General features: G+C 66.6%; 1 protein-coding gene across 1 annotated transcript; it reads left to right on the forward strand.

Annotated features, from left to right (window-relative positions):
* Window positions 1-665: 665 nt before the first annotated feature.
* On the forward strand, window positions 666-10,203 carry ZNF385A (zinc finger protein 385A). The gene is given in 11 exon segments (XM_053969348.1): window positions 666-728; window positions 1,804-1,915; window positions 3,542-3,637; window positions 5,750-5,897; window positions 6,085-6,288; window positions 7,562-7,625; window positions 7,627-7,729; window positions 8,975-9,067; window positions 9,946-9,993; window positions 9,995-10,069; window positions 10,072-10,203. Coding segments are annotated over 10 exon segments (1,056 nt in total). The 5' UTR covers window positions 666-728; window positions 1,804-1,807; the 3' UTR covers window positions 10,189-10,203.
* Window positions 10,204-12,942: the final 2,739 nt, after the last annotated feature.

The following is a 12,942-nucleotide window of genomic DNA, read 5'->3' on the forward strand; positions in this document are numbered from 1 at the left end:
TTTTGAGTTCTCTGGATTTTACGGTCCCTGGATTTTGGGGTCTCTGGATTTTGGGGTCCCTGGATTTTGGATTCCCTGGATTTTGGGGTCCGTGGATTTTGAGTTCTCTGGATTTTGGGGTCTCTGAATTTTGAGTTCCCTGGATTTTGGGGTCTCCACCCTCGTGTCCCCCCCGCCCCTCCCCCCACCCCCTCAATTCCCACGCTCCCAGGGCGTGTCCCCTCCCCCTCCCCCCCCCCCGCCCCCGCCCGCGCGTGTCGCGACACGTGCGCGACCCCGCCCGCCGCGCGCACGCGCAGGGGGGGGGGGGGAGGGGACGGGCACGGACGGGCACGCGGACGCGCGGGCACGCGGGCACGCGGACACGCGGACACGCGCGCGTGGGCGCGCCCGCCGCACGTGAGCGAGCGCGGGGGGAGGGGGAGGGAAACGGGGAGGGGGGAGGCGACACCGAGGTGACAGCTCGGGGTGGGGGGGGAGGGGACACGCGTGGGGCGCGACACGCGCGGGCCGGCTCCGCCCCCTCCCCTCCCCTCCCCCCCCCAAATCCGCCCCCTCCCCCCCCCCGTGCCCCAGTTCCGCGCGCCGCCATTGGCTGAGCCCCGCGGGGGGGAGGGGACAGGGGGGACACGGGGGGGACACGGGGGGGACACGGGCACGGGGGGGGACACGCAGGGACAGCCCCGGCGGGCCGCGCCAGCCGCACCGGGGCCGGGGGGGCCCCGCAGGTAACGGGAGACCCCAAAATCCCGCGGGGGGGGGGGGGGAATGGGGGTTTGGGGTTTGGGATCTTCGGGATTTGGGGATTTGTGGTTTGGGGATTTCGGGGTTTGGGGTTTTCGGGATTTGGGATTTTTGGGATTTGGGGTTCGGGAATTTCGGGATTTGGGATTTGGGGATTTCGGTGTTTGGGGATTTCGGGGTTTGGGGTTTTTGGGGTTTGGGGTTTGGGATTTGGGGTTTGGGAATTTCGGGGTTTGGGGTTTTCGGGATTTGGGGATTTGGGATCTTCGGGATTTGGGATTTGGGGTTTGGGGATTTTGGGATTTGGGGTTTTCGGGATTTGGGGATTTTGGGATTTGGGGTTTGGGAATTTCGGGATTTGGGGTTTGGGGTTTGGGGATTTCGGGGTTTGGGGTTTTTGGGATTTGGTATCTTCGGGATTTGGGATCTTCGAATTTTGGGGATTTGGGATTTGGGGGTTGGGGATTTGGGATCTTCGGGATTTGGGATTTTCTGGATTTGGGGTTTGAGGTTTGGGATTTTTGGGGTTTGGGATTTTTGGGGTTTGGGGGTCCAGGCCCGCGGGGGGTGGCGGGGACACCGGGGGGGTCGCGGGGAGCTCGGCCCCCCCAGCGCGGAGCGGAGCTGGGACCCCCGGCAGGGAACCGGGGACGTGCGGGGGCGGCGGGAGGGGGACCGGGGGGGTCCCGGGGGGGTCCCGAGGGTCCCGGGGGGGTCCCGAGTGTCCCGCAGGTCACTCAGCGCCCCCCCGCATCCCCCGGTGCGGGCCGCGACCCCGCGGGAGAACCGGGACCGGCGCGGGGAGACGGGGACCGGGGGGGTCCCAGGAGTCGCGGGGGGGGTCCGAGGGTCCTGGGGGGGGTCCTGGTGGTCGCGGGGGGGGGGTCCCGGTGGTCGCGCCGTCCCGGTTCTCTCCCACCCTCCCTCCCCGGTGCGGTGCGGCCGCCCCCGGTAAGAACGCGCGGGGGGCGGGGGGCGGCCCGGGAGCTTTCGGGGGGTCCCGGGGGGCCCATCCCGGGGGTCCCGCGCCCCCCCTGACCCCCCCCCCCCCCGCCGCAGGGCGATGCTGCGGGCCCCGGGGCCGCTGGGGCCGCCCCCCGGGCGCCTCCTCCTGCCCGAGGCCGCCGCCGCCGCCGCCGCCGCGCTCCGGCTGCTGCCGCCGCTGCCCGCGGTGAGCGGGGCCGGGGGCACCGGGGGGCTCCGGGGGGCACCGGGGGGGGCTCCGGGGGGGCTCCGGGGGGCACCGGGGAGATGGGGGGTTCCCAGGAGCCGAGAAGGGTCGGGGGGTCCCGGTGCCGGTACCGGCGGGGAGGGGGGAGCGGTGGGGCTGAGCCCGGCCGGGGGTTCGGGGGGTTCCGGTACCGGAGGGTTCGGGGGGTCCCGGTGCTCAGGGTGAGGGGGGCCCCGGGGAGGTCCCGGGAGGGTCCCGGGGTTGTTTTGGGGGGTCCCGGGCCCGGGGGGGGTCGGGGGTTTCGCGCCGGCGGCCGCGAGGGGTCCCGGGGGGGGAGCGGGGAGAGGGGGGCGGAGCGGCCCCGCCCCCTCCCGGCCGCCGTACCGGGACCACCCCCTCCCCCCACCGCTGGGGAACCCCCGAACCCCCCCGGGACCCCCGGGACCCCCCCGAGACCCCCGGGACCCCCTCGGGACCTCCAAACACCCCCCTGGGACCCCCAACCCCTCCCCGGGACAGGGAATGTGCGACCCCCGGGACCCCCGGGGATAACGGGAGGGGACGGGGGCACCCCCGGGACCCCCCCGGGACCCCCAAAACCCCCCCGGGACCCCCGCCAGGGCTCGGTGCGATGTGAAACCCCCAAACCGCCCCCGGGACCCCCAAAATCACCCGGGGGGGGGACCCAGAGACCCCTAAAATCACCCGGCGGGGATCCAGAGACCCCCAAAGTCACTCGGGGGGGGACCCAGAGACCCCCAAATGCCCCCCCTGGGGTGGGGGCGGGGCGCGGTCCCGGTCCCTCCCGGTCCCCCGGGCTTGGGCAGGGGGGGATTCCTGAGGCGCTGCGGAATTGGGGCGGGGGCGGGGCGGGATCCTGACCCCCCCCCCCCAAAAGCGAGGGGGGATTTTGGGAGGCTGGGGGTGATTTGGGGGTGTGGGGATGATTTTTGGGGGGGGGGATTTGGGGGTTTGGTGGGATATTTTGGGGATATTTTGGTTTTTTTTGGGATATTTTGGGGGTTTTGGGGGTGAAGGGATGATTTTTGGGTTTGTTTTGGGGTGTTTGGGGGATATTTTGGATTTTTTTGGGATGGTTTGGGGGTGTTTTGGGGGTGCAGGGATGATTTTTGGGTTTTTTTGGGGGGGGATATTTTGGGGGTTTTAGGGATATTTTGGGGTTTGTGGGGCTGTTTTGGGATATTTTGGGGTTGGTGGGGGTGTTTTGGGGGTGCAGGGATGATTTTTGGGGTTGCTTTTGGGTGCTTGGGGGATATTTTGAAGTTTTTTGGGATATTTTGGCATTTGGGGGTGTTGAGATGATTTTTGGGGTTGTTTTTGGGTTTCGGGAGGATATTTTGGGGTTGGTGGGTTTATTTTGGGGGTGCAGGGGTGATTTTTGGGGTTGTTTTGGGGTGTTTTGGGGATATTTTGGAGTTTTTGGGGTGCTGACCCCCCCTCTGTGCCCCCCCAGATGGAGCCGGTGCCCAAGGGGGTACTGGGGGCAGTTTTTGGGGTGTTTTTGGGGTGTTTTTGGGGTTTGTGGGGTACAGGGCCGGTTTAGGAGGGTGTTTTGGGGTTTCAGGGATATTTTGGGGTGCTGACCCCCCCTCTGTGCCCCCCCAGATGGAGCCGGTGCCCAAGGGGGTGCTGGGGGCTCTGGCCAAGCCCCGGCGCCCGGTGATCGCCTGCAGCGTCTGCCAGATCCGCTTCAACTCCGAGGTGAGCGCCGGGACCCCCCAAAACGGGACAGACCCCCCAAACTGGGACAGACACCCCCGGGACCCCCCCCAAAACGGGACAGACCCCCGGGACCCCCAAACTGGGACAGACCCCCGAGACCCCCCCAAAACGGGACAGACCCCCCATACTGGGACAGACACCCCCGGGACCCCCCCCAAAATGGGACAGACCCCCCAAACTGGGACAGACACCCCCGGGACACCCCAAAACGGGACAGACCCCCCAAATTGGGACAGACACCCCCGGGGACCCCCCAAATGGGACAGACCCCCCAAACTGGGACAGACCCCAGGGACCTCCCCCAAAACGGGACAGACCCCCAGGACCCCCAAACTGGGACAGACCCCGGGGATCCCCAAATGGGACAGACCCCTGGGGACCCCCCAGAATGGGACAGACACCCCCGGGACCCCCCCAAAACAGGACAGAGCCCCGGGATCCCCCAAAACGGGACAGAGCCCCAGGATCCCCCAAAATGGGACAGACCCTGAGATCCTCACAAAACCTGGGACCACCCCAAACTGGGGCAGACCCCCCAAACTGGGACAGACCCCCGGGACCCCCGTCCTGCGCGCTGGCACTTGGGGGTCCCCAGGTGTCCCCAAGGTGTCCTGGGGGTGCCGTGGTGTCCCCCAGGGGGTGGCACAGGGTCGGGAGGGGGTGACAGTGTCCCGGGGGGTGACAGTGTCCCTGTGCTGTCCCTGTGTCCCGGGCTCTGTCACTGTGTCACTGTCACTGTCACTGTGTCACTGTCACTGCCACTGTCACTGTGTCACTGTGTCATTGTCACTGTGTCGCTGTGTCACTGCCACTGTCACTGTGTCACTGTCACTGTGTCACTGTCCCTGTCCCCAGAGCCAGGCCGCCGCTCACTACCAGGGCAATCGCCACGCCCTGTGTCACTGTGTCACTGTCACTGTGTCACTGTGTCATTGTCACTGTGTCGCTGTGTCACTGCCACTGTCACTGTGTCACTGTCACTGTGTCACTGCCACTGTCACTGTGTCACTGTCACTGTGTCACTGTCACTGTGTCGCTGTGTCACTATCACTGTGTCCCGGGCTCTGTCACTGTGTCACTGTGTCACTGTCACTGTGTCACTGTCACTGTGTCGCTGTGTCACTGTCACTGTGTCCCGGGCTCTGTCACTGTGTCACTGTGTCACTGTGTCACTGTGTCACTGTCACTGTGTCACTGTCCCTGTCCCCAGAGCCAGGCCGCCGCTCACTACCAGGGCAATTGCCACGCCCTGTGTCACTGTGTCACTGTCACTGTCACTGTGCCACTATAACTGTGTCACTGTCACTGTGTCGCTGTCACTGTGTCACTGTCACTGTCACTGTCACTGTCACTGTGACACTGTGTCACTGTCACTGTGTCACTGTGTCACTGTCACTGTCACTGTGCCACTATAACTGTGTCACTGTCACTGTGTCGCTGTCACTGTGTCACTGTCACTGTCACTGTCACTGTCACTGTGACACTGTGTCACTGTCACTGTGTCACTGTGTCACTGTGTCACTGTCACTGTGTCACTGTCACTGTCACTGTCACTGTCATTGTCACTGTGACACTGTGTCACTGTCACTGTGTCACTGTGTCACTGTCACTGTCACTGTGCCACTATAACTGTGTCACTGTCATTGTGTCGCTGTCACTGTGTCACTGTCACTGTCACTGTGACACTGTGTCACTGTCACTGTGTCACTGTGTCACTGTGTCACTGTCACTGTGTCACTGTCACTGTTACTGTCACTGTCACTGTGACACTGTGTCACTGTCACTGTGTCACTGTGTCACTGTCACTGTCACTGTCACTGTGTCATTGTCACTGTCACTGTCCCTGTCCCTGTCCCCAGAGCCAGGCCGCCGCTCACTACCAGGGCAATCGCCACGCCCTGTGTCACTGTGTCACTGTGTCACTGTCACTGTCACTGTGTCACTGTCACTGTCCCTGTCCCTGTCCCCAGAGCCAGGCCGCCGCTCACTACCAGGGCAATCGCCACGCCCTGTGTCACTGTGTCACTGTGTCACTGTGTCACTGTGTCACTGTCACTGTCACTGTGTCACTGTCCCTGTCCCTGTCCCCAGAGCCAGGCCGCCGCTCACTACCAGGGCAATCGCCACGCTCGCCGCCTCAAGGGGCTCGAGGCCGCCCGGGCCCGCCGTGGGGGGGACCCCGGGGACCCCCCGGAGGCACCCACAGCCCCCCCGGCCGGGGACCCCCCCGAGCGCTCAGGTGGGTGCTGGGCCCCCCCACATTCCTGCAAAACACCCCAAAACCCCCATAACCCCCCAAAATCCCCCAAATTCCCCTATAACCCCCCAAACCCCCCCAACCCCCATTTCCCTCTCCAAATTCTCCCCCAACCCCCCAAATTACCCCAACCCCCCCCAACCCCCCTAACCCCCGTTCCCCCCCCCAGGGGAGCAGCCCCCCGCCCCCGCCGCCCCCGGTGCCCCCGGGCCCCCCTCGCCCCCTGCCCCCCCCCCGGCGGCGGGGCCGGAGCCTGGGGCGCCGCGGGACGAGGAGGAGGAGGAGGAGCGGGCGAAGGCCAAGCGGCTCCTGTACTGCGGCCTCTGCAAGGTGGCCGTCAACTCCCTGTCCCAGCTGGAGGCGCACAACAAAGGTGGGGACATCGGGGACACCGGGGACACTAGGGGGACTGGGGACACCGGGGACACCGGGGACATCGGGGACACTGGGGGGACTGGGGACACTGGGGGACTGGGGACACCGGGGACACCGGGGACATCGGGGACACTGGGGGGACTGGGGACACCGGGGACATCGGGGACACTGGGGGGACTGGGGACACTGGGGACACTGGGGACACTGGGGACACCGGGGACACCGGGGACACCGGGGACACTGGGGACATCGGGACACCGGGGACATTGGAGACACCGGGGACACTGGGGGGACTGGGGACACCGGGGACACTGGGGATGCTGGGGACACTGGGGACACTGGGGACACTGGGGGGACTGGGGACACCGGGGACACTGGGGACACTGGGGGGACTGGGGACACCGGGGACATCGGGGACACTGGGGACACTGGGGACACTGGGGACACCGGGGACACCGGGGACACTGGGGACACTGGGGACACTGGGGACACCGGGGACACTGGGGACATCGGGGACACCGGGGACATTGGAGACACCGGGGACACTGGGGACATCGGGGACACTGGGGGGACTGGGGACATCGGGGACACCGGGGACATTGGAGACACCGGGGACACTGGGGACATCAGGGACACTGGGGACAGTGGGGGACATCGGGGGCACTGGGGGGATCAGGACACTGGGGACAGTGGGGGACATCGGGGGCACTGGGGGGATCAGGGACAGGGGGACATTGGGGTGTCTTTGGGAGGGGTCTCGGGGGGATCCCTGTGGGTTCGGGGGGGGTCCCAGGTGTGGTTTTGGGGCTCAGGGATGGTTTTGGGGCTCAGGGCTGTTTTGGGTTGTCCTGGGGCTGGTTTTGGGGTCCCGGGGTGTTTTCAGGGTGTCCTGGGCTGTTTTTGGGCTGTCCTGGGCTGGTTTTGGGGCTCAGGGCTGTTCTGGGGTCCCGGGCTGTTTTGGGGTCCCGGGCTGTTTTCGGGGTGTCCCGGGCTGGTTTTGGGTTGTATCGGGGCTGTTTTTGGGGTCCCGGGCTGTTTTGGGGGTGTCCCGGGCTGTTTTGGGGGTGTCCCGGGCTGGTTTTGGGTTGTACTGGGGCTGTTTTTGGGTTGTACCGGGGCTATTTTTGGAGTCCCGGGCTGTTTTTGGGGTGTCCCGGGCTCTTTTGGGGGTGTCCCGGGCTGGTTTTGGGTTGTACCGGGGCTGTTTTTGGGGTCCCGGGCTGTTTTGGGGGTGTCCTGGGCTGGTTTTGGGGCTCACCCCCATCCCCCAGGCACGAAGCACAAGACGCTGCTCGAGGCCCGCTCGGGGCTGGGCCCCATCCGCGCCTTCCCGCGGGGGGGGGGGCTCGGGGGGCGCCCCCCCGGCCGAGGGCCCCGAGCGCTCCTTCCACTGCCAGGTGTGCAACGTGCGCCTCAACTCCGAGCTGCAGCTCAAGCAGGTGGGGACCCCAAAATATCCCCCGGGGACACCCCAAACCCCGGGGATCCCCTGGGATCCCAAACCGACCCCAAAATCCCAGCAGGATCCTAAACCGACCCCAAAATATCCCCTGGGGACACCACAAACCCCGGGGATCCCCTGGGATCCCAAACCGACCCCAAAATCCCAGCAGGATCCTGAACTGACCCCAAAATCCCAGCAGGATCCCAAATTGACCCCAAAATCCCAGCAGGATCCTGAACTGACCCCAAAATCCCAGCAGGATCCCAAATTGACCCCAAAATCCCAGCAGGATCCTGAACCGACCCCAAAATCCCCTGGGATCCTAAACCGACCCCAAAACCCTGAGAGGATCCCAAACTGACCCCAAAATCCCAGCAGGATCCCAAACTGACCCCAAATCCCCTGGGATCCTGAACTGACCCCAAAATCCCCCAGGGAGCACCCAGGGGGACCCCAAACCCTGAGAGGATCCCAAACTGACCCCAAATCCCCTGGGATCCTGAACCGACCCTGGAATCCCAAACCAACCCCAAAATATCCCTGGGGAGTGCCCGGGGGGGACCCCCCAAAACAGGCGGGGAGCACCCAGGGACCCCAAATCCCCTGGGATCCTAAACCGACCCTGGGACCCCAAACCAACCCCAAATCCCACTGGGATCCCAAACTGACCCCAAATCCTCCCAGGGACCCCCAGACTGACCCTGGACCCCCAAATTCCCTCCAACCCCCCCCCAGGGACCCCAAACTGCCCCAGGGACTCCCCGAACTGGCCCCAAACCCCCAGGGACCCCCAAACGCCCCCAGAGCCCCCCCGAACTGCCCCCAAACGCCCCCAGGGACCCCCCAAACTGCCCCAGGGACCCCTCGAACTGCCCCCAACCCCCCCCAGGGACACCAAACCCCCCCCCTGGGGACCCCAAACTGCCCCAGGGACCCCCAAACGCCCCCAGAGACCCCCCAGACTGCCCCCAAACACCCCAGGGACCCCCCGAACTGCCCCCAACCCCCCCAGGGACCCCAAACGCCCCCAGGGACCCCCCGGACTGGCCCCAAACCGCCCCAGAGACCCCCCAGACTGCCCCCAACCCCCCCCCCAGGGAGCCCGAACTGCCCCAGGGACCCCCCAAACTGCCCCCAACCCCCCCCAGGGCCCCCCAAACGCCCCTACAGACACCGCCAGCCCCGAGGCTGGGGGTGCCGCGGGTTTTGGGGTGCCGCTGACCCCCCCGTGCCCCCCCAGCACATTTCCAGCCGGCGGCACCGGGACGGGGTGGCCGGGAAGCCCAACCCCCTCCTGGGGCGCCACAAAAAACCTCGCAGCCCCCCCGAGCTGGTGAGGGGGGCTGGGGGGGGTTGGGGGTGTCCGGGGGGGGGCTGGGGGGGCTCTCTAGGGGGGTTTGGGGGGGTCTGTATGGGATTTGGGGGGCTCTGGGGGTCTATAGGGGGTTTGGGGGGTCCATAGGGGGGTTTTAACGGGGGGGTCTGGGGGAGTCTATGGGGGAGCATGGGGGTTTGTGGGGTCTGGGGGGTGTGAGGGGGGGCTGGGGGGTCTGGGGGTGTCCATAGGGGGGTTGTGGGGTGGGGAGGGTGTATAGGGGGGTTTGGGGGGGGGCTCTATGGGATTTGGGGTGTCTGGGGGGTCTATAGGGGACCATGGGGGGTCTGGGGGTGTCTATGGGAGGGTTCGGGGGGGTTGGGGGGTTCCTGGGGGCTGCTTTTGGGGGGAAAAGGGATTTGGGGGGGTCTGGGCGTGCCCCAAGATCGGGGGGGGGCTTGGGGTCACCTCTGGGGGGGGTCTGGGGGTGCACTGGGGAGTCTGGGGGTATCAATGGCGAGGGGGTCTCATGAGACTGGGGGGGTCTAGGGGTGCCCTGGGGGGGTCTGAGGGTATCAACTGGGGGGTCCCCCAGCACTGGGGGGTCTGGGGGTGCCCTGGGGGGGTTTGGGGGTATCAATGGGGGGATCCCATGAGACTGAGGGGTTTGGGGGTGCCCTGGGGGGTCTGAGGGTATCAATGGGGGAGGGTCCCCCAGCACTGGGGAGGGGTTCGGGGTGCCCTGGGGGGGTTTGGGGGTAACAATGGGGGGGGTCCCGAGCACTGTGGGCGGGTTTGGGGTGCCCTGGGGGGGTTTTGGGGATATCAATGGGGGGTCCCCCGGGACCGGGGGGTTCCGGGCCCCCTCCCCAGCGCTGCCCCCCGTGCCCCCCCAGGCGCCGCTGCCGTTCCCGAAGGAGCTGCCGAAGGCGCTGGCGGGGGGGGGCGCTGCTGCCGCCCCCCCTGGCGCTCGCGGCCGCCGCCGCCGCCATGGCCGCGCCCCCCCTGGCCCTGCGCCCCCCCCGGACCCCCCGGACCCCCCCCTCCTGCCCGGGCCCCCCCTGGCCCCCGCCCTGCTCCGCCCGGCCCCCGGCCCCCTGCGCCCCGCGCACGCCCCCCTGCTCTTCTCCCCGTACTGAGGGGACAGGGACAGGGACAGGGACGGGACAGGGGGACAGGGACAGGGATGGGACATGGGGACAGGGACAGGGACAGGGATGGGACAGGGGGACAGGGACAGTTCCAGCCCCCTGCGCCCTGCACACGCCCCCCTGCTCTTCTCCCCATACTGAGGGGACAGGGACAGGGATGGGACATGGGGATAGGGACAGGGACAGGGGACAGGGATAGGGATGGGGACAGGGGGACAGGGACAGGGGGACAGGGACAGGGACAGGGGGGACAGGGACAGTTCCAGCCCCCTGCACCCTGCACACGCCCCCCTGCTCTTCTCCCCATACTGAGGGGACGGGGACAGGGACAGGGACAGGGGGACAGGGAAAGGGACAGGGACAGGGGGACAGGGGGACAGGGACAGGGATGGGACAGGGGGACAGGGACAGGGATGGGACATGGGGACAGGGACAGGGATGGGACAGGGGGACAGGGACAGGAACAGTTCCAGCCCCCTGCGCCCCGCACACGCCCCCCTGCTCTTCTCCCCCTACTGAGGGGACGGGGACAGGGATGGGGACAGGGGGACAGGGGACAGGGTCATGGGGACAGAGATGGGGACAGGGACACCCCTGGGAGGTACAGGGACAATTCTGGGAATGACAGTGACACCTCCAGGAGTGACAGGGACAGTCCTGGGAGTGGCAGGGACAGTGACACCCCCAGGAGGGACTGGGACAACCCTGGGAATAGCAGTGACGGTGACAGGGACAGTGACAACCCTGGGAATGGCAGTGACGGTGACAGGGACAGTGACACCCCTGGGGGAACAATCCCCCCGGGGACAACGCCCCCCCAGACCTGGAACAATTCCTTGGGACAATCCTGGAATGACCCCCCCGGGACACAGAAACCCCCGGGGACACCGCGGGGACACCCTGGGGACAACAGCTGGCACCTGGCAACCGCTGCCTGGCAACCAGGAACCGCCTGGCAACAGTTGCCTGGCAACCTTCTGTGAGCAACTGCTCGGTGACGGTCACTCACTGATGGTCACTCAGTGACGGTCACTCAGTGATGGTCACTCAGCGAAGGTCACTCTGACGGTCACTCACTGATGGTCACTCAGTGATGATCACTCAGTGATGGTCACTCACGGTCACTCACTGATGGTCACTCAGTGATGATCACTCAGTGATGGTCACTCAGTGATGGTCACTCAGCGAAGGTCACTCTGTGACGGTCACTCAGTGGTGGTCACTCACTGATGGTCACTCACCTGGCCTGGTGATCCCCCTGGCCACGCCCACCATCCCCTTCCTGCCCGGCAACCGGGGTCTCCATGGCAACGGTTCCCTGGCAACCGCCCACGACCAGACTGCACGCGGCAACCGTCTCCTGGCAACCGTCTCCTGGCAACCGTCTCCTGGCAACCGTCTCCTGGCAACCCAGCCGTCTCCCGGCCCCGCCCCCAGCCGTTCCCCGCCCCCCCCCGGGCTCAGCGATTTTTATTTTCTTTTTAACTGGAATTCGGGAATTTTGGCAGGAAAACAACGAGCCCCTCCCCACCCCCGGGCCCCCCCCGGCCCCACCGCACAAACCCCGGGGACCGGGAACCCCCGGGGTGGGGGAGGGGTCCCCAGAGCCTCCCCGACCCCCCCCCCCCCCCCCCCCCGGCACCTCAGGGATCTGCTCAGCAATCAGTGATGGCTCGAGGGATGAACGCCCCCCTCCCCTCCCCCACCCCGGGACTCCCCCACCCCGGACCCCCCCCAAAGCCGGGACCCCCCCCCAAGCCATGACCTCTTGCACTGAGGGCAGCGAGCCCCGCACAGACCCGGGGGGGTCCCCAAAATTCGCCCCCCCGGCCCCCCCCCCCATTCCTTTACCCCCCCCCTTCCGGGCCCAGCCCATTGCAATAATTTGGGGGGGGGTCCGGGGCACCCCCCCCTGTAAATAACGCCCCTCCCCCCCACACACACACATGGTACGGCCCCACAAGCACTGTGCCCCCCCCTCCCCAAAATCCTGCACCCCCCCAGCACTGTGACCCCCCCCCAAAAATCTGCACACACCCCAAAAAACCTGCACACCCCCCCCAAAATCCTGCAACGCCCCCCAAAAAAAACCTGCACACCCCCCCAAAAACCTGCACCCATCACTGTGACCCCCCCAAAATCCTGCACCCCCCCCAGCACTGTGACCACCCCCCCCCAAAAATCTGCACAACCCCCCCAAAAATCCTGCACCCCCCCCATCACTGTGACCGCCCCCGCCCCCCAGAATCCTGCACCCCTTTTATCACTGTGCCCCCCCCCCTTATCACCACAGCCCCCCCCTCACTGTGTCCCCCCCTTTGGCACTGAATCCCCCAATTTGGGCCCCCCCCCCTTGGCACTGAACCCCCCAATTTGGGCCCCCCCCTTGGCACTGAACCCCCCAATTTGGGCCCCTCCCAGTCGAAACTGTGACTAAAGCAAAGCAATAGCGGGTGGGGGGGTTTGGGGGGGGCCCCCGTGTCCCCCCCCCAGCCGGTCCCCGTGCCCCCCCCCGTGTCCCCCCCCCCGCTTCACCCCCAATAAATGACGAGGTTTGAGCTCCTGCCCTCGGGGCCGGGGGGAGTTTGGGGGGGTCCCTGGCGGGGGTTTTGGGGTCCCCGGGGGGGGTTTGGGCTGGTCCTCAGGGGTTTTTTTGGGGTCCCCAGAGGGGTTTTGGGGGGTTCCCACGTGAGTTTTGGGGATCCCCAAAGGGGTCCCCGGTGGATTTTGGGGTCCCCAGGG

The sequence above is a fragment of the Vidua macroura genome, unplaced genomic scaffold (assembly GCF_024509145.1).
Source record: "Vidua macroura isolate BioBank_ID:100142 unplaced genomic scaffold, ASM2450914v1 whyUn_scaffold_185, whole genome shotgun sequence".
Classification (NCBI taxonomy): Eukaryota; Metazoa; Chordata; class Aves; order Passeriformes; family Viduidae; genus Vidua; species Vidua macroura.